At 40.1% G+C, this 24,274-nt stretch overlaps 2 protein-coding genes across 4 annotated transcripts in view; one reads left to right on the top strand and one right to left on the bottom strand.

Annotated features, from left to right (window-relative positions):
* Window positions 1–24,274, bottom strand: part of GTF2F2 (general transcription factor IIF subunit 2) — a 92,840-nt gene that overhangs the window by 42,507 nt on the left and 26,059 nt on the right. For all 3 annotated transcript variants that reach the window (XM_074815652.1, XM_074815650.1, XM_074815651.1), the window contains exon 6: window positions 5,925–6,006. In XM_074815652.1, coding sequence (XP_074671753.1) covers window positions 5,925–6,006 — 82 coding nt within the window. The remainder of the gene's footprint in view (window positions 1–5,924; window positions 6,007–24,274) is intronic.
* Window positions 17,861–19,333, top strand: KCTD4 (potassium channel tetramerization domain containing 4). The gene has a single exon (XM_074816953.1). It carries the CDS (start codon window positions 18,099–18,101, stop codon window positions 18,870–18,872), a length of 774 nt encoding a protein of 257 aa, XP_074673054.1. The 5' UTR covers window positions 17,861–18,098; the 3' UTR covers window positions 18,873–19,333.

The following is a 24,274-nucleotide window of genomic DNA, read 5'->3' as shown; positions in this document are numbered from 1 at the left end:
TTCCATAACTAATGATTCATATTCTAGAAAGTATATAGCAGAAAAATAAGAATGTCTCATGATTCTTTGTTTTTCTTCTTTGTTTCTTTTCCTACCCAGCCCTAGATTAGCCCATATATACCTGGCTACTAGAGGCTGAAGACAACAGTGGAGTAAAAAGGATATGGTAACCTTCTGCAGGTTTAAGAGAAACATAATAAAATATATGCTGCATTACAAACAGTACATTATTCCTTATTTATTAGCATTATTATAATGGCTGGAAGCAGCGACCAAAATTAGGACCTTTTCTTATCACTGAACAAAAAAACATGGTAATAGAAAAGACATATTAAAATCAAGCCACAGAACAGCACTTGTAAGAACAGTAAAAGATGCTAGACAAAATGGAAAGGCCAAGAGACAGAGAAAAGAGCCTAAGATCACAAAGAAATACATAGCAAACCAACAAAAGGAACTCTCCTGACCTCTGAAATGGGGAACAGCCTCTCTTCTGTGCTGTTGAACTCATCTCGTTTTAACCTTATTTTTCTTACTTGCTCCTCTCTATTACTCCATTCAAAAAATGTGAAAAATGAACCAAAAATGGACAAAGAAACTTAAGTACTACTGTGCCTGCTACTTTGCAGTCCAATTGTTCACAAGTAGAATGAATTTGCTTGATTTGTAAAAACTGGTGGGTGTCCAGGAACATAAGGGAAATACATCTCTCAACAGTAAAGCTTAACCCTTATGAACATGTTTATTAGATAATTTTCCACAAATTGTACATTATTCTCCAGGAAAAATTGGGATTGCAAATATTTTAGCATATGGAAAAAAAATATCTATTTTTGGTACATAATAATGAGCTACTCAAAACATCCTAGAGAATGTCTTTTTGTATTATGCTGAATCTTATTTCAAGACAAAGAAATTGATCCTCGATAACGTGAAAAATCAAGGTTGCATTTGACTGACAGGCAGATGCAATTTCAGCTTTGCGTAAAAATGGTCTCCCACTTCAAACAAACTGAACAGCTTTTGTGGAAAATGCACAAATGTATTCATACATATTTATTTTGAAAGTGAGTTCATAGCCAACTAAGCACATCTACAAGAATATATATGAAGTGGCATGCTGGTCAAATTATTCATTTTCTTTTGCTAGTAGGGGGTATTTGGGAGAAAAAAAAACTGGCATAATGCTCATTTTCAGCAATATACTGAACTGTCAGTCAGTCAATACTCTTACAGTATTTTAGAGAAGATGAGCAACTCATCTATACCAATTAAATTTCACTTGCTTGGCCCAGACCACCAACTGTCTGGACTTCTAGTGGCCTCTGTAATATGGCTGTAAGGAAATGTGACTTTTCAAAAGTGGCAATTCATTAATTATTCTAGAACGTTTTGCAACCCATTTCTCCTCAAAGCCTGTCATGCATGTTTCTTCCAGTAGCTTTTTCTAGGTACTTTCATCACACTCTCTGTAGAAAATTCTTAAAAGAAAAAGCAAGAAGATATACAGAATTCTTCCAGCCTTGTTACAAGCTGCCATGTTGGCAACTATCGTTTTCACTAACAATACTTCAAGATGTATTTTTAAGTTACTTAAGAGAATTATAGGGATTACCATCCTCACTGCAGTGTTAAATGTCAGCTCTTCTAGGCTTTCTGTAATCCTGGGATTCTTTTTTTTTTTTTTATTTGGTGTACAGTTTGGGAGAGATCAGTAATTCAGATTATGTATAGTTGAATCAGACTCTCCCAAAATCCATTTTGAAAAGTGACCAGCATTTCACCAGCACAGTTGAGGATGAACCAAGGCCTCTGATTTTATCCCAGTTTTTGCCTGCCATCCACTACTGTTGGAGAAGTGCTATCAAACACTGCATTCAACTGCTTGAGCTGCACTTTGCATGTGCCTTCAAAATCTCCCCTGAGAACTGCAAGCCTGGTGCCCAGCCACCCCAATTGCAGAGGACCTGAGCAGTCCTGGAGACCTTGTTGTAGCTACTCAACTTGACAATGTCAGTTTGAATTAGAGTTTTGTAGAAGTTGCTCCAAGAGGTTATTTTTTTTTTCCTTAACTTTTCCTCAAAACGAAATGTAGTTTGAGTGTATATGATACCTATGTGTTCAAATTGAGTTTGAAAATAAAATTCTTTCTGGGACGAAATGGAGAAACATAAGTACACAGAAATGGGAAAGAGGGACTGAGGAAGAATTAGGAAAGAAGAGGGTTTGCTACGGTCAGAGGCACGAACAGAACGGATGTGAGGACCAGTACAAGGATGGAAACAGGTAATTTGGCAGAGAGAGTCTGAGATGGGGTGTGTGACAGTCCACCATTTTCCCTCTTTTCTGCATAGCAAAAGACCCTTGGGAGTATTAAAAATCTTATTCTCATCTCCTCTCAAGTCATCTGGAGCCTGAGAGGATCCTGAGTGCTTGGGGGACTCCTCTCTCCCTGTGCCTGTCCTTCCCAGCGCAGACAAGCCTCTTGGGAGGATCTCTCTCTTTGGGGAGTCATTAATCCCAAGGCAGTTAAACACTGGGATCATGGAATTAAGGAAATGAAAACAAAGATCTTAAGCCTCCAAAAGACAAAATTAAGGGACAGATAATGCCTCCTTGTGGTGGAAAGCTGACTACAGTAAGATGAAGAAAATAGTCTAGTTTGGTAGGACTGGCTGGAGTGGATGCAGAGCCTGCCTAGGGCAGCCTGGCAGAAGGGAAAGGCAGCCTACCTAAGGTGACATGGATGGTGGGGGCACAAGCGTGTGCTGTACAGCGAGCCATGGATGTAACCCCATCTGTGTTACACACCCTCTGCTACAACAGTTCACATGCCACCATCTTCCTTCGTCCAACAGGCTTGATGGGGCAAGAGGGGAAGTATCAACCAGAAAGAGTAGTGTAGGGACAGTATTTTCTGTAACCACCACCTAGTAAAACCGTCTGCAATTGGGAACAGTCCGCATATTTTTTTCACCACACAGTCTAAATATTTTTAAGTGGGATCATGAGATCCACTCCCACAAGACAGAAATTAGGACAGGTGCTTGGAAACCACATATTATTTTCCAACTAGCTGCAATACCATCACCAGCAGCAACTGCAAATGTGTAACTAATCATTAAGGTGTTACAAAGAACAAATACATTGTTAATAAAAAATTTCTAGGACATTCAATAGCATGAAGCTTTATTAGTATAGGATAGCAGGTGTTTCATGGTATTTGTTCCCCTTCTAGAACTTGAAGTTCAGGAAAATAGAAAAAAATAAACCTGCCAGCAACAAAACTTCCAAAATGGAAAATATCCAGTGAAGGTCACACAATCTTTGTTTTACCTTTCTGACTAGTTATCCCTAGACACACATTTGTACCTTGTATTCAAAGTGTTCTGAACATCAGCCATCTACACAACTTCCTGTAATCAAATCAAAAGCTGCTCCTTGGGAAAATACCCTCCCGTCTGCTACATTTGATAACGCTTTTGCCCATGCGTGTCACCAAATTCTGTGCTTTCATTACGCATCCTTAAACCCACACGTCACACATATCTCCCACCTAACTGCTGGCAGCCCCATCACAAGACCATCATTTTGTCCTCTCACTGAAACTCTGCAGAGCAGCACGGAAATCAAATGCCACGCTACGCCACGCACCCATCAGCTGATTTCCTTGACCTAGACATAGCATGGAAGGCAAATGCCACACCACACTACATACCCGTCAGCTGATTTTCTTGACCCAGATACAGATGGTAAAATAGAGAGGATCCATATCTGCATTTAATTCCAGGGAGGTATATAAACCCTTTTGGTTGCTGCCAGCTCTCAGAAAACAAATGATTACAGTTATTGGAGTGTGCAGCTTAACTTCATTTTCTAGACCTTTAAAGTTTGAAGCAACTGCATTTATCTTTTAATTTTATTTCCTTCCCAACTCAACTTACTATTGCAGCACTTAAAGCCTACACAACAGACTTGCTGTTTTATCAATATTATCAATTCCACCTTTGGAGAGTCTCTCTCATGTAAAGCACAATAGTAAATAGAAAAGTGAATAAAAATGGTTTAATATAACACAGTTCTGTAACTTCTGTGGTTTATCTTGAATGCTGTCACTTTTTTAAAGCATAAATACAGACTGCAGCATGTTGAGGGTGGGAGAGAGTAAAGGGAGTGAAAAGTTAGATCCTACTACTCAAATAGCAGAGACAGTATTTGGACATAAACCAATTTCTTCTGAGGCTGTGACTGCTAGATCTGCTAAATCTCCTGCCGATTCCTAACAGATTTTTTTTAAAAAAACTTTTCAGTAAAAGGTAAAAAAATCTTTAACAACATGGAAAGTTAGAAACGAAGGCATACACAGCCTGACAATTTTTCCACAGGAAAGAAGAAACAACAGTACCATCAGTTTTCAGCTGCCAGTGCTTCCAAACACAAAACCTGCCTTTGTGTTTGCTTCTTTGTTGCTCCTATAGGAGTTGAACATGACAAAATCAAAGACCAGGAGGGGCTACATGCATGCATGTGTGACAGAAAGTAGAATTCAAAGTTTGGATAGTACGTCATTAAAGCTATCAGTTTTGTTTTGGTCTCCTGCTGTGGCCTCACCAGAAGAAGCTTATTTGATCAACTCATAGAAAACTATGTACAAAATACAAAAAAACACTTGGATCGGGCAACCTGTGATTACAACAATTATGAAGCAAATACATCTCACAGACTATATTTGTATATATTTAAAATTGCCACATTGAAATGAGTCCTTTTCTAGTAACATCACATTTGCTTCATACTCCATTTCACACTGATGACAAAAATCATGATAGCAATCAGAGAACTCAGTCTGAAATAAAGTAGTTCACTGTACATGAGCAAACTTATGGTACTGATTTGCCAACAGCTAAAACATAAAGTTCAGAATTGAATGAACACAGTAAGGAAATACTGGAGCAGTTTAGATGACAGCAGAGATTAATAAAACTTAAGATATTCTAAATGTAGTATATGATACACAGGAAACAGATCACAAATTGGGGGAAAAAACATTACTTAGCCTTTTCTGCATTTCTTTTGATGATTCTAGAACTAGCCACGGATGATTCTCTTCCTGAAATTTCCTGCTTTGCATTTCTCTATTTACAACAAACTCACAATATAAAATGGTGATTTAATTAAAACCCACATGCTTAAAATATATAAATATGTGTTTAATATCATGCACAATTCAATTCCAAATCTGATTTATTACTAGAGAACATCATCAAATTAATTATCCATTTAATATATGAATCACATGGTAAATTCTAGATGTGTTGGAATAAATTTTCAAAAGTCTATTAAATGTATGTCCTGTGGTTTCCATGCCATTTCTGACATTTTCAGCCATTACCTCTTCTAGCAAGCATGCCAGTTTAGGTCTAGCACTTCTCCCTGAACTCTTTCCTATTTTGGGCATTTTAAATATCTTTTCAGAGGTGCTCTTTGTCTAGCATGGCACAGTATTAAGTGGAATTAAATCTGAACGATCCACACAGAAACCCATACTTAAGCAGCATGTCCTGACCAGACAATGTAAACCTTTTAAGTCCTCAGGAAATTCAGCTTCAATCACATTTGAATATAGCCACACATTCATACGTTCAGGTATGAAGAGGCACAACGTGTGCTCTAGTAAGAGCTCTGCACATGATGGAACACAAAAGTCTACTTCATCCCACCAGACAATACCAGAGGGACGTACAAGCCCCATGTCAGCCTTCATTCCCTCCCTACAGTAAATCCACCCTAAAAGCAAGAACAGTTCCGATCCTGTATAAATCCCATGCAAGGTCATGATAATACTGAAGTCATCCATCCCTAGTAAGGCAATAATAAAAACAGAGTCAGATATCACATATCCATTTGTAATAGCGCACTCCTACCTTTTCAGTTTCATATAATTTTCACTAGCTGCAGGTCTGCATTCAGCACGTTGCACCACTATTCCTTCCAAGGAAAGTTTATCTAGAATGAAAAATACAAAGCAAAACTGGACATTAAAATAAGATTCACCAACATGGTCAACATTTGAATTATTTTTCACTAATTAAGTATTTAGTAAATATAATGTAATTATAAATTCTCAAATCTCAAATTAAGTTCTAAAATCTCTGCTATTTAGACACTGAAGAAACAAGCAGGAAAAGCATGCTTGCACAGCTGGTATCCCCTAGACTTCCTTATTTTGAGATCAGATGTTTTACATATTAAGAGTGAATCACTACGACCAAATTTTAAATAAGAGATGGTAACTGTGTGGTCCTCTTTTCTCTAGATTGTTGCACTCAGATTATCTATGAACTGTTTTCCAGAAATGTGCATAGAATACAGTCAGTGACCATGAAAAAATAATCTACAAAGAGAATCCAAACATCAAAGTATCCAAAATTAGTGGAAGATAAAATGAGAGCTAATTTTATTCTATCCTCAGAAAAGAGTAACCTATTTTCATCTTATTACAGTACCAAAAAAAATTGTTCACTAAAGGAATATAATGCAATAAAGTAATAATACTACATATGCTAACCCTTGGTGAAAAGAAATAAAAACTTGCAGTTAGTAATCTAGACCACATATTAAGTGTCAGTTAATACTGCTCTCTGTACATTCACCTCTGTAACACAGACACTTTGTAATCCAATGTGAACACCTTTTTGCCTAAAGCAATGACAACTAACAGAGCAGTACAATAGTACCAGCCTACTCTGTAAAGGTGGAAAAGCCTAAAAATTAAAAGCAACTTGATGTAGAAAAGAAGATAGAAGTGATGATGGGCAAACACCTGCTTCTCTACTATGATATCTTAGTGCATAGTGTGTGTGTGGGGTGTCTGTGAGGTGGTCAGAGACCTGCTACACCACTTGGATGCACACAAGTCTGTGGGACCGGATGGGTTACACCCGAGGGTGCTGAAAGAGTTGGCAGATGTGCTCGCCAAGCCACTTTCCATGATCTACCTGAAATCATGGCTAACTGGGGAGGTCCCATTGGACTGGAGGGTGGCAAATGTGACACCCATCTACAAGAAAGGCAGAAAGGAGGATCCAAGAAACTATAGACCTGTCAGTCTGACCTCGGTGCCAGGGAAGGTCATGGAGCAGGTCATCTTGAGTGCCATTAAAAGTCATATAATGGACAACTGGGGGGGTCAGGCCTAGTCAGCATGGGTTTATGAAAGGCAGGTCCTGCCTGACAAACCTGATCTCCTTCTACGACAGGGCGACCTACTTATTGGATGAGGGAAAGGCTGTGGATGTTGTTTACCTCGACTTTAGTAAGGCCTTTGACACCGTTTCCCACAGCATTCTCCTGGCAAAACTGGCTGCTCGTGGCTTGGATGATCGCACGCTTTGCTGGGTAAAAAACTGGCTGGATGGCCGGGCCCAAAGAGTTGTGGTGAACGGAGTTAAATCCGGTTGGCGGCCGGTCACGAGTGGTGTCCCCCAGGGCTTGGTTTTGGGGTCTCTCCTGTTTAACATCTTTATTGATGACCTAAACAAGGGGATCAAGTGCACCCTCGGTAAGTTTGCAGACAACACCAAGTTGGGTGGGAGTGTTGATCTGCTCGAGGGTAGGGAGGCTCTGCAGAGAGACCTGGACAGGCTGGAGCGATGGGCTAAGGCCAACTGTAGGAGTTTCAATAAGGCCAAATGCCAGGTGCTGCACTTGGGCCACAACAACCCCCAGCAGAGCTACAGGCTTGGGGAGGAGTGGCTGGAGAGCTGCCAGTCAGAGAGGGACCTGGGGGTGTTGATTGACAGCTGGCTGAACATGAGCCAGCAGTGTGCCCAGGTGGCCAAGAAGGCCAAAGGCATCCTGGCTTGTATCAGAAATAGCGTGGCCAGCAGGGACAGGGAAGTGATCTTACCCCTGGACTCGGCACTGGTGAGGCCGCACCTCGATTACTGTGTTCAGTTTTGGGCCCCTCACTACAAAAAGGACATTGAATCACTCGAGTGTGTCCAGAGAAGGGCAGCAAAGCTGGTGAAGGGTCTGGAGCACATGTCGTACGAGGAGCGGCTGAGGGAACTGGGGTTGTTTAGTCTGGAGAAGAGGAGGCTGAGGGGAGACCTCATCGCCCTCTACAGCTACCTGAAAGGAGTTTGCAGAGAGCTGAGGATAAGTCTCTTTAACCAAGTAACAAGCGATAGGACAAGAGGTAATGGCCTCGAGTTGTGCCAGGGAAGGTTTAGACTAGATATTAGAAAGCATTTTTTTACAGAACGGGTTGTTGGGTGTTGGAATGGGCTGCCCAGGGAGGTGGTGGAGTCCCCATCCCTGGAGGTATTTAAGAGTTGGGCTGACGTAGCGCTGAAGGATATGGTGTAGTTGGGAACTGTCAATGTTAGGTTAATGGTTGGACTAGATGATCTTCAAGGTCTTTTCCAACCTAGATGATTCTGTGAATTTATCCCTCTTTTTTGGGCATAGGCAGCGCAGTATGTGTAAAACAAACACCTCTGAAACAGCCTTGCATAACAAGAAAGGATGAGCTTTAATGGCTTGATTAGCTCTCACTATTTAAAATGTCCTTCCAACAGAGTCTTGTCCTGCTATTGGTGTAGGGTCCTACACTGTCACCGCCACCTTCAGCTGGCAATGTCACAGAAGATAACAGAAATGCTTAGACATATTGATGCCAAGTAACACAAGGCATTCTGAGTTGCCTATAATTTTTCCATTGCCTTATAGACTGAAATATTACATCTGGAAATCTAAGTCTCTTCTCCCTAAATAATGCAGACAGCGATATTTCAACACCATGTATTTTAAAATGATTTAATCTAAAATTTCTTGGTTTGATTTTAAACTAAATCCTTGAAAGGAATAAAAATGTCATACTCTTCCAGGTAGCTTTGAATGAAATAAAGAAAACTTGCATTAAAACACTTCTGGTTTTACAGATTTCTAAGGTTTATGATCAGGAGAGACAACCTGGCAAATTTGCCTGACCTCCTGTATATCAGACAGACAAATTTTACCCTCTTTCTTCTGTACAGTACCTAGTAACTTATTTGAGGCTAAAGTGGTACTAATATTGCTGCTTAATTTCTCACACAAATTTGCCTTCAGCTTCTAGCAGTCGATTCTTCTTATAACTTTCTATACTATGCTGAAGAGTCTTTTAGTACCTGGTGTTTTCTCCCTTTGAAAGTACTTACACATTGTAAACAAGTCACTTCTCAATCATGTTTGCAATAAATGAAGTAATTCAAGCTCGTGCATTATCTCACCACAAGGCATTTACGGCACACTTAGATCAGTTTTGGGTCTCTTATCTGCACCTTGGTCAATCTTGCAACAATGTTTAAGAACACGGAGACCAGAAAATGGGCATATTGTACTGGTCTTACCAAAACCATATACAGAGGTAAAATAACAGATACAAGAGCTGGAATTTCTCTCACCTCACTTCAGCCATCTCAAGGTTATTCAGCAGAATCTCTGAATTCAGCTGAGAGAGGGAGGAAGGGAAACGTTCAGAAGAAAATTGGTCCCGTCTCTTTTGGGATTAAATGATCTGTCCTGTGCAGGTATTCTTTTTTTCTTTTTTTTTTTTTTTTTTTTTTTTTTTTAGGGGGGGCAAGGCACATCTGTGTCCCATGACTGTGCTTCTTGTTTAGATGGCTAAAACTGGGTTAAGATCAATTTATCTCTAAAAGTCAAGCTTTGGGGGTTGATTGAGCTGGCTGGCTATTATATCACTAATAGATCTATTTTGAGTCTTTCCTAAGCCTCACATTTTACCTATATGCTCTGCATTCCCTGTTTCTAGGTGTATAATTACCTTTGGCTTGGTTAAAATGCATTGTCTTTAAACAGATTCTGTGAATTAAGTGATTCTGGTCACATCATGACAGTCCTGTCATAGTTACTCACTGTCTGACCAGCATTTGTGTCAATCATGACACGTTTTATAAGCAGTATCACAGAATCACAGAATCATCTAGGTTGGAAAAGACCTTGAAGATCATCTAGTCCAACCATTAACCTAACATTGACAGATTCCAACTACACCATATCCCTCAGTGCTATGTCGACTCTACTCTTAAATACCTCCAGGGATGGGGACTCCACCACCTCCCTGGGCAGCCCATTCCAACACCTAACAACCCATTCTGTAAAGAAATACTTCCTAATATCCAAGCTAAACCTTCCCTGGCACAACTTGAGGCCACTACCTCTTGTCCTATCGCTTGTTACTTGGTTAAAGAGACTCATCCCCAGCTCTCTGCAACCTCCTTTCAGGTAGCTGTAGAGGGCGATGAGGTCTCCCCTCAGCCTCCTCTTCTCCAGACTAAACAACCCCAGTTCCCTCAGCCGCTCCTCGTACGACATGTGCTCCAGACCCTTCACCAGCTTCGCTGCCCTTCTCTGGACACGCTTCAGTAATTCAATGTCCTTTTTGTAGTGAGGGGCCCAAAACTGAACACAGTAATCGAGGTGCGGCCTCACCAGTGCCGAGTACAGGGGTAAGATCAATTCCCTGTCCCTGCCAGCCACGCTATTTCTGATACAAGCCAGGATGCCTTTGGCCTTCTTGGCCACCTGGGCACACTGCTGGCTCATGTTCAGCCAGCTGTCAATCAACACCCCCAGGTCCCTCTCTGACTGGCAGCTCTCCAGCCACTCCTCCCCAAGCCTGTAGTTCTGCTGGGGGTTGTTGTGGCTCAAGTGCAGCACCCGGCATTTGGCCTTATTGAAACTCCTACAGTCGGCCTTAGCCCATCGCTCCAGCCTGTCCAGGTCTCTCTGCAGAGCCTCCCTACCCTCGAGCAGATCAACACTCCCACCCAACTTGGTGTCATCTGCAAACTTACTGAGGGTGCACTCGATCCCCTCGTCTAGATCATCAACAAAGATGTTAAACAGGAGTGGCCCCAAAACCGAGCCCTGGGGGACACCACTCGTGACCGGCCGCCAACCGGATTTAACTCCGTTCACCACAACTCTTTGGGCCCGGCCATCCAGCCAGTTTTTTACCCAGCAAAGCGTGCGATCATCCAAGCCACGAGCAGCCAGGTTTGCCAGGAGAATGCTGTGGGAAACGGTGTCAAAGGCCTTACTAAAGTCAAGGTAAACAACATCCACAGCCTTTCCCTCATTCAATAAGCAGGTCGCCCTGTCGTAGAAGGAGATCAGGTTTGTCAAGCAGGACAAGTAATTCTCACTTACTACTGTCCCTCTTGCTAATCCAGAGGAAGACCTTCAAACTACAACCTGAGTGGCTTCCTACTGATAATTACTTTCTGATAACTGTCAGCCAGTTTTTAATCTTGTTTTATGCTTGCTATTTATTTTTTTTCAGACATAAATCATAATGTCACAAGATTCTAAATTATGTGCAATACAAAATGCTAAGCAGGCTGCAAACATGCTGCTACTTTAAGCTCACAACTTCTAAAATAAACAAGATTAGGTTTGTCTGACCAGAAAACATTTACATAAAGTGTGTTTGCTAGCATTCATTATATTTCTCATCTTTTCTACCTCTTGAATTTCATAACAACTCTTCCCCTAGTTTCTATGGTACAGGTTCAAGGCTAACTTGCCCATACTCATCTGAGCCATCCAGCCCAGCTGTCTGAACACCGACATGCCTCTATCAATCTCTGCACCTTGCACAAATTTCAAATTATTCTCACGTTTTCAGCATCAGGATTAGTGTACCAGATGCCCCCCCCCACACCAACTATTTAGGAAATGAACCTGCCAATTAAACATACTTATCCTCAGTAATATCTCATCTTTGATGTCTTGGCTAATACCCTCTTTTAATTACCACTGATCCAGATTTGGCTTTTAATATTCCGGTTGCTTCACAGTACCAGGCTGTCTGCAGTGTCCAAGAACACCGCCTTGCAGCTAAGCTAGTCTGCTGTCAAAGCTCATCCACTGTCCAAAAGCCAAGGTTTATGTCCCATTTTCCCTGGACCCTTTTGGGGATTTTAATACATCCAGAGAGTCTAGCAGAATAAATCTGCAAAGATGCATGCAAACATCCGGATGCAAGACTGTAGTGGGGTAACACAGGTTTCACAGCCTAATTAGTCAAACTCAAGTTCAGAGATTTGGGTCTGTCTTCCCTTTTGCAGGACCAGATCTGCAATGAAAAGACATCCAAAGTGCTACATGTCTGCCTTGATATTTCCACAGCCACATCAGCCTAGAAGCCGAAGTATGAATAAGGCATGAAAGTGGCAATTCCCTGTTAAAAATACCTCCTCAGCATAAAGCAGATACAAGATAAATGAATTGGTCTGGAAAACTAGCTAAGACCAGTGATTAGAAGAGAAAACAGACATTTTCCCAAGCATCTTACGCTCTCAGTTGTCCTATTTGGGGTGGCAGGTACAAGTACACTGTGAGTGCAGCTCCAGACAGGCTGATCTACATAACCCATAGCTTCACCATTAGCTGCCAAATGCATGTTCACCCCGACCTCCCTGCCTGAATGCCCCAGTGCCAATTCATAAAGGAATTTCAACTGTCTCTCTTTCAGTGAGATGATAGGGAGATATGCTGGGGAGACACCAATTCCAGCTTCAAATCCTGCTGAGAATCACCATCAAATGAACAGAATGTGGTTAAAACTCTTAAGGTAATCTTAATACTGGCACTGGCTGAATTTGCTGGAATTGTGCAGAAGATGGGCTGATAGGGGCTGGGGTTTTTGCGGGGGTTTTTTGAGAAGATGGACTGACTGGCTTGGAGATTTTAATGTGTTAGTATTCTAGTCTGACTGCATCCAGCTCCAACTTCCAGCAACTGGGTCTTGTTAGACCACTGACTGCTAAGTTGAAGAGCCTGCTAAGCCTGCTAGGAAAGCTTTTCTGCCCATCCAAGCACTCATGTACTCTCCACCTTTACCAAGCCTAATAAAAATAAATTGTTTTCTTGAATCTTCCATTAGTCCTATTTTTCAGCTTCTTAATCACTCTTACTGGCCTGACAAAGTTCCGTTCATGAATGTCTCTCTTGAGACATCATGTCTCACAGCCAGACTTGACAGCATGTGGGACAGGATCTGGAGTTTACTAGCTCCTGCTCTTTGTGAGTGGTGCCAGGGAAGGAGGAGATGAAGACCTGCATCAGGATGCATGATTCCCAGGCAGCAGGAAAAAGTGGAAGAAAGTGCAGTAAGGACAGGCTATGGGCACTGCCTGCAAGTCAGAATCCCCAGTAGCTCCTGCTGCCCACTTACACTGCTGTGCAGCTTCCCAGGGTATTGTATGTGATTGTTGGACAAGGAGCAGACCCCTACTACACTAGACCTCAGCTCTGCTCTTCCAGACCAGAGGCATTTTGTGGCACCTTTCTTCCATTCAAAGGACAGCCTTGAAGCTGGTGCCCTTCTCCAGACCATCCTTCCCTGGTAGCTACGCAGCTAGAGAACAAGATTGCCTGGTCTTCACTTGGCACTCCCTTATTTAGGCATCCAAAGATACATACTACATTTGTTTTACTGACCACCATGCAGAACGACGACCTCACGTTCAGTTGTCAATGATGCATTACACATAGGACAAAGCCTCTACCCTAACCCTCCTGCAAACATATGTACTGCAAGCCTCATCTACAGTGTATTGCTGGGCATATAAACTTCGTATTTGGTCATATTAAAATGTTATCCTAACCAACCATCCAGATGGTTCAGCATCAGCAATGTATCTCCTTATTGATTACATTCTCAGTCCATATAATCTCCCAACTTCATCAGTAACTATCTCCTCCTTGATCACTGACTAAAATAAATAGGACTGAGAACCAAATCACAGCAATGTTTCAGTGATAATTCTCTGCTTAACACTTGCCAGTTTGAAGCCTGTAGATAATTTTTGTATAGTTAAATGAAAGGAAAACTAATACAGTATATATTCTAATTCAAAATGACAAATGAGACATACTCAAAGATTTAACAGAAAAAAAGCATCACCTCCTTTGTTGAACAAATTGTAATCAAAAAAAGGGGGAAGAAATTTTGGCACAATCCATTTTCCCTCCACCCATACTGATTAGTATTATATCACTCTCCCTTAACTATTAACTGATTGACTTCCAAGTCAGATGTTTTATTGTTTTTCATACAGTCCCTTTCTGTTTTTAAATACCTGGGTCATCCAATTCACCCTTCAAATACTGGCACAGCATTTGATTTTTCAGTCTTGTAGAACTGCAGTGCTCAAAAATTATTAAAAATATCAACAGCAACTGTTGATAGAGTATCTAAGATGGCTCTTTCAAAACTCTTGGATGCAAATTGTTCAGACTTGCTGATTTAAAAATCTTCAATTTTAATTAGAGTGTAGGATTGTCTTCAATAGCTGTTAATCAACGTCCTGGAGTTATTATTGGAATGAGAATGTCTGTTATCAACACTGTGAGATAGTAGCTATTGAATGGTTTAATTGTCCAACAACCTGGTCAATTTTCAGTGTTATGACATTAAATGGCTAGCAAATTGCCTCGATAACCCAAACAGATTTCATTGGCATGGCTTCCTAACACATTTCAATAATCCTCTACCTCTTATAGCTCAGATATCTCATCATATCCTTTGCACTGTAATGAATAAAAGTAGCTGTTTCCTGTAACTCAAGTCATTTTCACTGACAGCAGACTCTCAGTGAAGCTGCTGCCTTTTGGACATGTGAGCTGAACCACTGGTAAAGCACCACTTTCCTGTGGTGTGCTCCAGTCCTGAATCAGCTCATGGCATGCTCAAGCTTCCAGACGAGGAGGTTCAGGAGGATGGAAGTTGAGGACGAGTGAGGTTATTTTCCAAAAGGAAACATGTAGAACAGAATGAGGGGCAGATGCCTAGCACCCTCCTCCTTGGATTTGTTTTCCTGTGTAGCTGATAGACACCAGCACTGCATTTTCACTGTCTCCAGGACAGCTTGCCTGACCAAGAACAAACTGAAAAGCTCTGTGGATTGCCCTCCTGGTGCAGCCCAAAGGGTGAGTAACTCAGAAATGGAGTACTACTACTACAGCCACTCTCTTAAGTGTGTGCAAGAGTGCTTAGTATATTTTCTGACTTCATCTGGAACCAAAACAATATCCTTTCAGTTGCTGGATTACAGCGATATTCCTTACTTGAATCGCCAATCCCAGCATACAGGAGACACTAACAATTTGTGAAGCAGTAGTCACTTCACAATTGCTAGCTACCAACATTGGTAAGCAGGATACTTCAACCGGATAGGGCGGAGACAGACCGTTCACTCACAGCATGAGAGAGCACACAGCAGCAAGTTGCTCTGTCTCAATTCAAGAGGGAAGCAAGAAGATCTGAGATGCACTGAGCACATTTCAGCTATCACACGCCTGGTGCACAACACAAAGCCTCTCAGAACACAAGAATGGTCAAAGTCTCTAACTTGATTGTAAGAAATACTTGCATACCTTTGCCAAAATGAACTTCTGGATGATCTTCCAGTGCATGGACAAAAGGACAGAAAAAAGGAAATCCAGTTCCTCTAGGCATAGCTACACCTTCAGAAAACAGTGAGCTATATGAAACCACCCCACTAACACTACATGCGCTGCAATACCATATGTATCACCAAGTGCGCAGCAAGAACGAGGGCTCTTTGGAAAAGTTATCTTGTAGTATGGCACAGAAAGTGGAAATTTTCAGAAAGATATGTCAGGCTTTAATTTTGTGTTACAGATGACTGTCAGCTGCAGTAAAGTTACATGGGTTTTTAGTGATGAAAATTTTACAGCAGCTCTACATTTTTCAAGTCTCAAAGGTTTAAATGTAAATATTCATGATCTCCACAGAGTATATTTTCCACATCAAATCGATTTTGAATATTTTATCATACAAACCACTAAAATGATTTTGCATGATCTTTCAAAGAATACTTACTCGTTCACAAAAATGGAAAATTTCAACTACAAGTGTTAGAACAGTGAGAAGATGATGAACATGAAAAACTAAGTGAGCAGATACTGTTCTGTAACTGCCGTCTCTTAAAATCTAGACAGCTTAACTGGCCATGAAAAATTTTGTATCTTTTACAAATTCCATCTCTCCTTGGAAATCCCCACTTACTTGTGCCAGGACATTCCTACTTCAGCTTCAAAGTATTTCAAGATCACTGTGTAAGATGAAAACACCACAGATATCATTCTCTTAAGAGTTTAACAGCCACTAAGATGGTTCAACACTGTAGCTATGCATGATCTAAGCACATTAACTGAATTTTCCATCACTTAACAAGAAACTAAATTTGAATGGCTGTCTCCTGTAATGGCAAAAAAAGAAAAATTATACTTGAAACTAATTGGCTCTTTCATTTTCTCAATTATTCACTTAATAATTGTGAAAGGAGTGAATTTTGAAAAAAGTCCAAACGTTTAAAAATTAGAAACTGGTTGAAAAGTCTTTGACTGAAGTTATGCTAAACATATCCATGGCATCAAAGAGTTAAAATTAAAACCATGACTAATACCTGATAAATCAAATCTAATGAATAATATCTGCTTAATATATCACATACAGCAGCAGAAAAATTTAGCGTATCAGTGCTAGGGATACCCTGGCAAGGAGAATAGTGAGTACAGAAACGTGCATTTATTTCTACTAGATTCAGTTATCCATTAATAAAATATTATAGTGATGCCTCTACGGTATCGATAAACAGCCTTAGACACTGGGAGTAGTAGGAATAGAATATTTAGAAATAGAGCAGAAGAATTTACAGATGAATAATCTGACTTTTGACTGCTAATCGGGCAAAACAGGAGACATCTACCTGGAAAGTAAAAAATACATCTTGAAAAAGATGAGACCTCCTCTTCAGGTCCAGCCCAAGGTAAGCGTTTGCTCCAGCCAGTGCTGGGGAATGCATGCTGCGGCTCCCGCCCGCTCCCCAAGGAAATGCACACAGAGATGTGTGGAGAGCTTTCCCTTTCCTGCTCCAAGCTGCAAATGTTTAAAGGGGAAACCTTTTTCTAAGAGGCAACCAAGAGCGAGCCTCAAAGCACAGATTCATGGAGAGAAGACAGCCATTTGATACAAGTGTGCTCTGCTGATGTTTCCCCCTCCCCGTACCCAAGTGTTGCTAAGCTATCATGTTATGTGATGTTCAAAGCTATCTGTAGGCACACTAACCCTTTGTTCCGCAGGGCAGCTGAGTTGTTCCTATTGAGAAAGAACAAACTGATGCTAGATAGCCTTGGTGACTTAAAAAACATCACCAATATAAATAGTAAATCCCCTCTCTCAAACAGGTCTTATCTATGGCACAGAGAAAGGCAAAAAGTGAAACCTAATCAGGCTGCAGTTCCTGTGTTGGTGCCATACTCCCACCGACTGCAAATGGCAGCTTTCACCACAAACTTAAAACAGTCAGATCAACAAGTCCTCAGCACCACTTCCAGAGTATCTTCTGTGAAAACATCTTACCGCTGTGCACGTGTTCGATAAATGAGGAATATGTATGTGCACGCACTCCACAGATGACACCCCCCCTTGTACAGACAGGGACACCTTTCCTTTCACTGTTGACCTGCTGTACGCATGACGTATTGTAATCAGTATCAAAAAATGTGAAAAGATGCTTTGTGAAAATTAAAATCCTTGAAACATCAATGAAGCTATCTGTTTAACACCATAAGCACTAAGCATGCTGATACTGATACTGCTGATACGACAAATACATCTTAAAGTATTAAAAACAAGGTGTCATTTAGAATAGTAGCATACATTTCTGTGAATAACCCCCAAAACTATGTAAACTTCTTAGACTTAAAGGGAAGAAAGAGACAAACAGTTGTTATACCCTTCTTCCCTTATACAGTTAAATGCAAATTCTCCTTTACAGTCATATTCCTGATATCTCCCTGCATACACAGCTGATACGCCACCTACTGCAAACCCGAGCTGACAGTCGGAGCAATGCTAGCAGCATTTCCATTTCAACATCGTGCCGGAGCTGAATAAAGGTGCTTTTTTTTTAAAAAAAAAAAAAAAAAAAAAAAATTCTCTTTGCAAGCTGACAAGAACAAAGCAAGATAGCTGGCTTTTTGTCCTAGCTTCGATAATGGAGAGAAAAATAAACAGAAGAGAAAAGGAATGTGAAGAAAAACACAGCAACTCCGAAGGCTCTGAGCAAGACAAGGACTATAAAACGTCTCTGATTACTCTGAATGTTGGTGGCTATCTGTATATCACACAAAAACAGACACTAACCAAGTACCCAGATTCTTTTCTGGAAGGGATCATAAACGGAAAAATAATGTGCCCATTTGATGCAGATGGTCATTACTTCATAGACAGAGATGGACTCCTTTTCAGACACATTCTCAACTTCCTACGAAATGGAGAACTTCTTCTACCTGAAGGGTTTCGAGAAAATCAACTTTTGGCACAAGAAGCAGAATTTTTCCAGCTTAAGGCACTCTCGGATGCAGTGAAATCAAGGTGGGAGAAGGAACAGCTAGCATCTCGAGAGACTACTTTCCTTGAAATAACTGACAGCCACGACCGTTCACAAGGACTTAGAATCTTTTGTAATGCTCCTGATTTCATTGCAAAAATAAAATCCAGAATTGTACTGGTGTCCAAAAGCAGGCTGGATGGATTTCCAGAGGAGTTTTCAGTATCTTCAAATATTATTCAATTCAAGTACTTCATAAAGTCTGAAAACGGTACACGACTGGTACTGAAGGAGGATAACACCTTTGTCTGCACCCTGGAAACTCTTAAGTTTGAGGCTATAATGATGGCTTTAAAATGTGGATTTAGACTGCTGACCAGTCTGGATTGTTCGAAAGGATCAATTGTTCACAGTGATGCACTTCATTTTATCAAGTAATCACAAAGGCAAAGGAAACGAGCATGCAGCCAGTAAACCTCCTTGACCTGCAGCCTCCTGGCATCACAAATAATGTATCTAACCAGCCTTGTACCACAGAGCTCAGCTGCTAATCAATTGATGTGAGCTAATGGTATGTAAATCTCATAATGACATCCATGTCTGGCTTAACTTAAGCTGAATGAAAATTTTATGCCTGAATTTAATAAAAACTATCTGCTAAACATTGTAAACACAGATTGAATGCTTTATGCTATTTGTAATACATGTTTTCTTGATGCTGTCTTTCAACCAGAGAGTCTAGCTGAATTTTTGTGTACCTGTATGACTAACATGCATACACCTAACTGATCTGCTAAACAGCAGTGACAATATTTTCATATAATAAGCAGGCTTAAAATGTTTTGCTTATAACAAAATCAGAATGGATTTTAACTGGAATAAATGATATTCAATGTTCATTAGTGTTTATGCTAATCTATTGTACTGAATTTGCAAACAACGAGATTGCAAGAGGGTTTAAAATTAATCAACTTTAAAATAAATGATTTCTCAACTCACCTAAAACCAAATTCATAGCTGTGTTAATACATAACAATTGCCAAAACCATGTAAACCAACCGAATAATGCTGAGGGGATTAGTTCTATTATGGGAAATGAGTTGAATCTGCACAGAATGTTAAATTTTCTAATTATATATACATATCAAATGGCTAATAAAATATTTGACATAAAGTTTCACATAACAGGTTTCCAGTAATGACATCCTACAGTGCTAACGTCACTATTTCCTACTAATTTGTGCTCATAAGGACAGGGAATTAACAGAGCCCTTGCTCTGCACAATGGTTTACTAAAAGCAACTAGTACTATTAGTTTTGAATAGACCACCTGCTGGCATTTAAGGTGCATCCCTCTAAGAAAGAGAATAAATGCCTTCTTTCTCCTCACCTCCACTATTTATCAAATCTTTTCACTTATGTTAAACAAAGTTTTAATACCTTCTATGGAACAACTGTAACTATTTTAACCACAAGCATTACAAAACAGTCACTCCGCAAAAGTGGACTGAAAAATCATCACAAAAGGCAGAAAGAAACTTACTAACTCTTAAGTTTAAGCTTTATCCATCATTGAACCCAACCATCATTCACAGCTCATATGAACCCAAAATTCAAGTAAAATGGTATTAAAGAAAGAAAAAGCAACCAAGTAGTTTCTCAACTTTCCCAAAATGCCAACATCAATTATGAACAGAAAAAAACCACTAAGAATGTCAACAAAATGCAGTACAACCCATACTAGAGGTGACAACTGAGGAGAACAGCTAACACAAGGCAGGCTGAGGACAGTTTTCTTGCAGATTTTAGAGGGAACAAAGTCATCCTTAGTAGTAGTGACTGGGAATGCAAATACAAGGTCCACTTATCCTTCAACATGAAACTACTTCACTTGTAACATACAATAGGTGTTGTTAACTAGGTCCCTCGCCAGAGATGAATTAAAAGAGGGACTCTAGATCTCCAGACCAGGCAGCAGCGACTGAAACACACTCCAATATCATTTTATCAAATGGGGAAATCCATCCTCTCCACAATACTCCATGAGAATGAACCCACTGTCTAGAAACTACGAACTTTTCTATCCAGTCCCCATGTTACATACTTACAGATCATAAAAGTTGTGGTTCTAAGTTGAACTTTTTCAAACTGAACTGTTTAAAAATCAGATTACGCTATGTTTCAGGCATAGAAGATGAAGAACTGTTCATGTATCCCAAAACTTCTCTGAGTATGTCCAAATGCATCAACTATCTATAAACAAAAGATATATGGCAAAATACAGTTCTTTACATACATCATCACTATGTGTCATTCTTTCTCCTTTCCCCCCCCCCAAGATATCTTCAAAAAAATCCTCATTAACCACTAATCTTGTGGTGGCAAGACACTGGCACAGGTTGCCCAGAGAAGCTGTGGCTGCCCCCTCCCTGGAAGTGTTCAAGGCCAGGTTGGACAGGGCTTTGAGCAACCTGGTCTAGTGGAAGGTGTCCCTGCCCATGGCAGGGGGGTTGGAACTAGATGATCTTTAAGGTCCCTTCCAACCCAAACCATTCTATAATTCTATGATACAATAGGACTTCTGCAAAAAGTAAATGTGAAAGCTCCCCTAAAAGAAATCCAAAATCCTGCTGATCTTCTAGGACAAGACTAGAAACGCCATTGCACAGAACAATTACATGAAAACCCCTTTGTGGACACAATTGTGTACAAGAGCAAGAAAAAGGGACAAGACAATCTAAAAAAGCTCCATAACTAAGCTACAAGTTTTAAAGAAGCATACTCTCAGCGCTGTCAAATACACAGACTGCATAAGCACAAAGTCTGGAGGAGGCTGTTGCTCCTAGAATGTCAAATCATCCATTTTCACTTAAATGCTTTTGGTTATAACCTTCACATGTAATGAATCTTTGACTGAAATTTAAAATGTCACTGCAGTTGAAAAAAGAAAAATAGCAAAAATCAATTTTGATTTCAAACAGTTAATATACTTATATGTTAATTAAAATATACTGGAGTTGCTTGCCTTTCAGTTGGGCTCTTGGGATGCCCAATATCAAGAAAACATTAACACTTCAGTATCAGAAAGCAGTACCAGTTTTTCATCATCGCAGGACTTCACTCATGAAAAAGCCGTAGAGAATTTTATGGTTCTGTATTTATTATAGAAAATGCTTTTGGACTATGAGCTATTCACAAGCTGATAATCACACGTAAAATTCAAACCATCCGAAATATCTTCTAAGAAAAGGCTACAGCTACTCCTAAAAGATTTACTGGAAAGCTTTTATTTGCCAGGCCTTTGGTTCAGAGTACCTACTTCTCTCTTAACCTGTATAAAAGTAAGCACCTGAATCTCTTTTTTTTTTGTTTTAAAGTGAAAAATGTACATCTCTAATCATTAGTAAAAATAAATTTATGTTGTTTTATTTTTTAAACTCAATGATTCATTACGTTAAGCACTCTTCACTGCATTTTTTTTTATTTCTATGTAAATAACACTGACATCTGTCATACATGTAAAGTCATCCGCTGTAACGCTAACTTCAATCTTGTCATCTTTTCCCATTTTTATGAGCACTCATGCATTTCTACAAGTGTCAGGGTTTGAAATTTTTATATGCCGGCTCTGATCGAAGGCACTTCACTCGGCTGTTTGATTCACGTAGCAGAAACAGAAGGAAGATGAGGGTGACAAAATCATTCTCTTTCCTGTTCACATTGAACAAATCCACAACTACATTGAATCACACCATACCAGCTACACTCAAGCTAGCTATAAACCTGAATAATTTTTCAAACCAGGGTGGAAGAGTGTCTTTCTTTAGTATATGAACGTGATAAACTTCCATACTGTGCATAATGTTTCCTCTTTAATCCATAAATATATTCAATAAAACATAAATACATATAGATTCAGTCACTCAGGTAGATGCTTGTGTTCCACACCCATAGGCTGTGCCAGAAAACATACTGAGTTATACATCAGCTACTTTTTCTTTGTTTTCTTTAAGGTTGGAAATTGCATATTTAACACTACTATGACAATAAGAAAGCTGCAAAATCAAGTGCTTAACTCGGAAACACTAACAGCTGTTCTAACAACATTACTTTGAATATTATGTGCATGCAAAGTATTTCTACTCATCTTTCTCTCATTAAGAGTTGGATCACAATGAACTTAACCAGAACAGTCCTACAAGTATCAGGAAAAAATGGCAATTTCCATAATTTCTCTGATGATCTTCAACTGCACAAGTAGGAGTAAAAAGGAACTTCCTCCCCCTTCCCCAAGGAGGCACTCAACCTGCTCCCACACAGGTCAGCTTCTCTTGCCTACCTGCCCATCCTCTCAGGTGAGAAAAATGGCCACCAAACAGGTAATTCAGAAGGGCCTGAGTGAGCTGAAGGCAGGACTGACCTCCATACACTAAAAAAAAAAAATATATCTGCCCCTGTGAGTTTCCTGAATGACTGCTCATGAAAGAGCAGTGCCAAACTGACCAAAATATCCATTGTATTCCTTCCTCCCACCTTTGTTCACCCATCTTGTCCACTGGTGGAGAAGCCAGTGGCTCTTTTATCACACTTGGCAGTACACTGGCATAGTTATCACCTATTTGTTTTTTTCCTACATATGGACAAAACATAAGAGTGGCCGCACTACGTGAGACTAAGGTCTAGGTAGCCCAGTGTCCCCTGGTGACTGTGAACTGTTTCCGTCCTCTGATCCTTCACATCTCTTGGCAGAATCCCCATTTTTGATCTTTTGACCCTCACATCCTTCCCCTTATCTTGTCTTCTTCCCACATCATGCGACTACTTTTCTTTTTTTTTTTTTTTTTTTTTCACCATACCCCTCCCTTTCACCAGGAGAGCTGTAGGGCTTTGTTAGGGGGCAGCAGTCTGACTCAAGAGAAGAAACAGTAAAGACAGTGGCCAGAAGCAGATGCCCAGGAAAGAATATAAGAACCAGAAAAAAACATACAGGATGATGCTCCCTTGAAGTACTCCCTCAGTTTCCAGCCACTTACTGCCCAATGACTTCTAGAGCCAGACATGGTTTCTTGGAGGAAGCCCTGATGCTGTGAAACACAGTCAAATTACAGCTCCAACTCCACACCTTCAGTAACTGCCCACCACTGATCAGTGTTTCACAGCATCGTAATCGCACTATTGACATTTTCAAACACTCATGTCTTATTTTTAATTGTGTTTTTGCATTTGTACCTATTACAACTGTGTGAGTGACAATTGGTCACTTCTCTTCTACAGTAAATATTTCTTTAGATCCTAAAGGGGAAAAAAATTACATCATTTGCAGCAATCAGTTGCATTGTTATGCCACCTCTTATTTAAAATCATTACAACGTTTCCATTCAGTGAGATGGAAACAGCTTAAGAAAATTATCTTCCTCCTTCTCTCGCCATTAGTATACAAGCAGAATAAGGACAGGCAACAAATATTACAATTTAATAACAGTGGTGCCTCATCATGAATTTATTTGCATAGAAGGGTCATGTTGCCCTAATTCTGTTGACTAATGAATCAGGATTGGGGATGAAGAGGACAAGTTAACCTGGGTCTATGGCAAAATAAATATTATTTTCTTAGGCTAGAATTATTTCGTCTTTGCTAGGTAACTATTGCCTGACCCTAATTTTGTCTCCTGTGCTGCAACACAGGGCAGAAAATCTTAAGACTGACAGGAAAGCGACTACTGGTTAAAAAACACTACATATTTTCATTTGGAGAGATAGGCTTGCATAATTTATTAGGTTGAAACAAAAGCAATCGTTAAGGCATAAGAAATTTAAGATCAGAAAATTAACATTATTTT

The sequence above is a fragment of the Strix aluco genome, chromosome 2, assembly GCF_031877795.1.
Source record: "Strix aluco isolate bStrAlu1 chromosome 2, bStrAlu1.hap1, whole genome shotgun sequence".
In the NCBI taxonomy this organism is placed as follows: Eukaryota; Metazoa; Chordata; class Aves; order Strigiformes; family Strigidae; genus Strix; species Strix aluco.
Note: the sequence above shows the minus strand (reverse complement) of the source record. Positions and strands in the feature narration are given on the sequence as shown.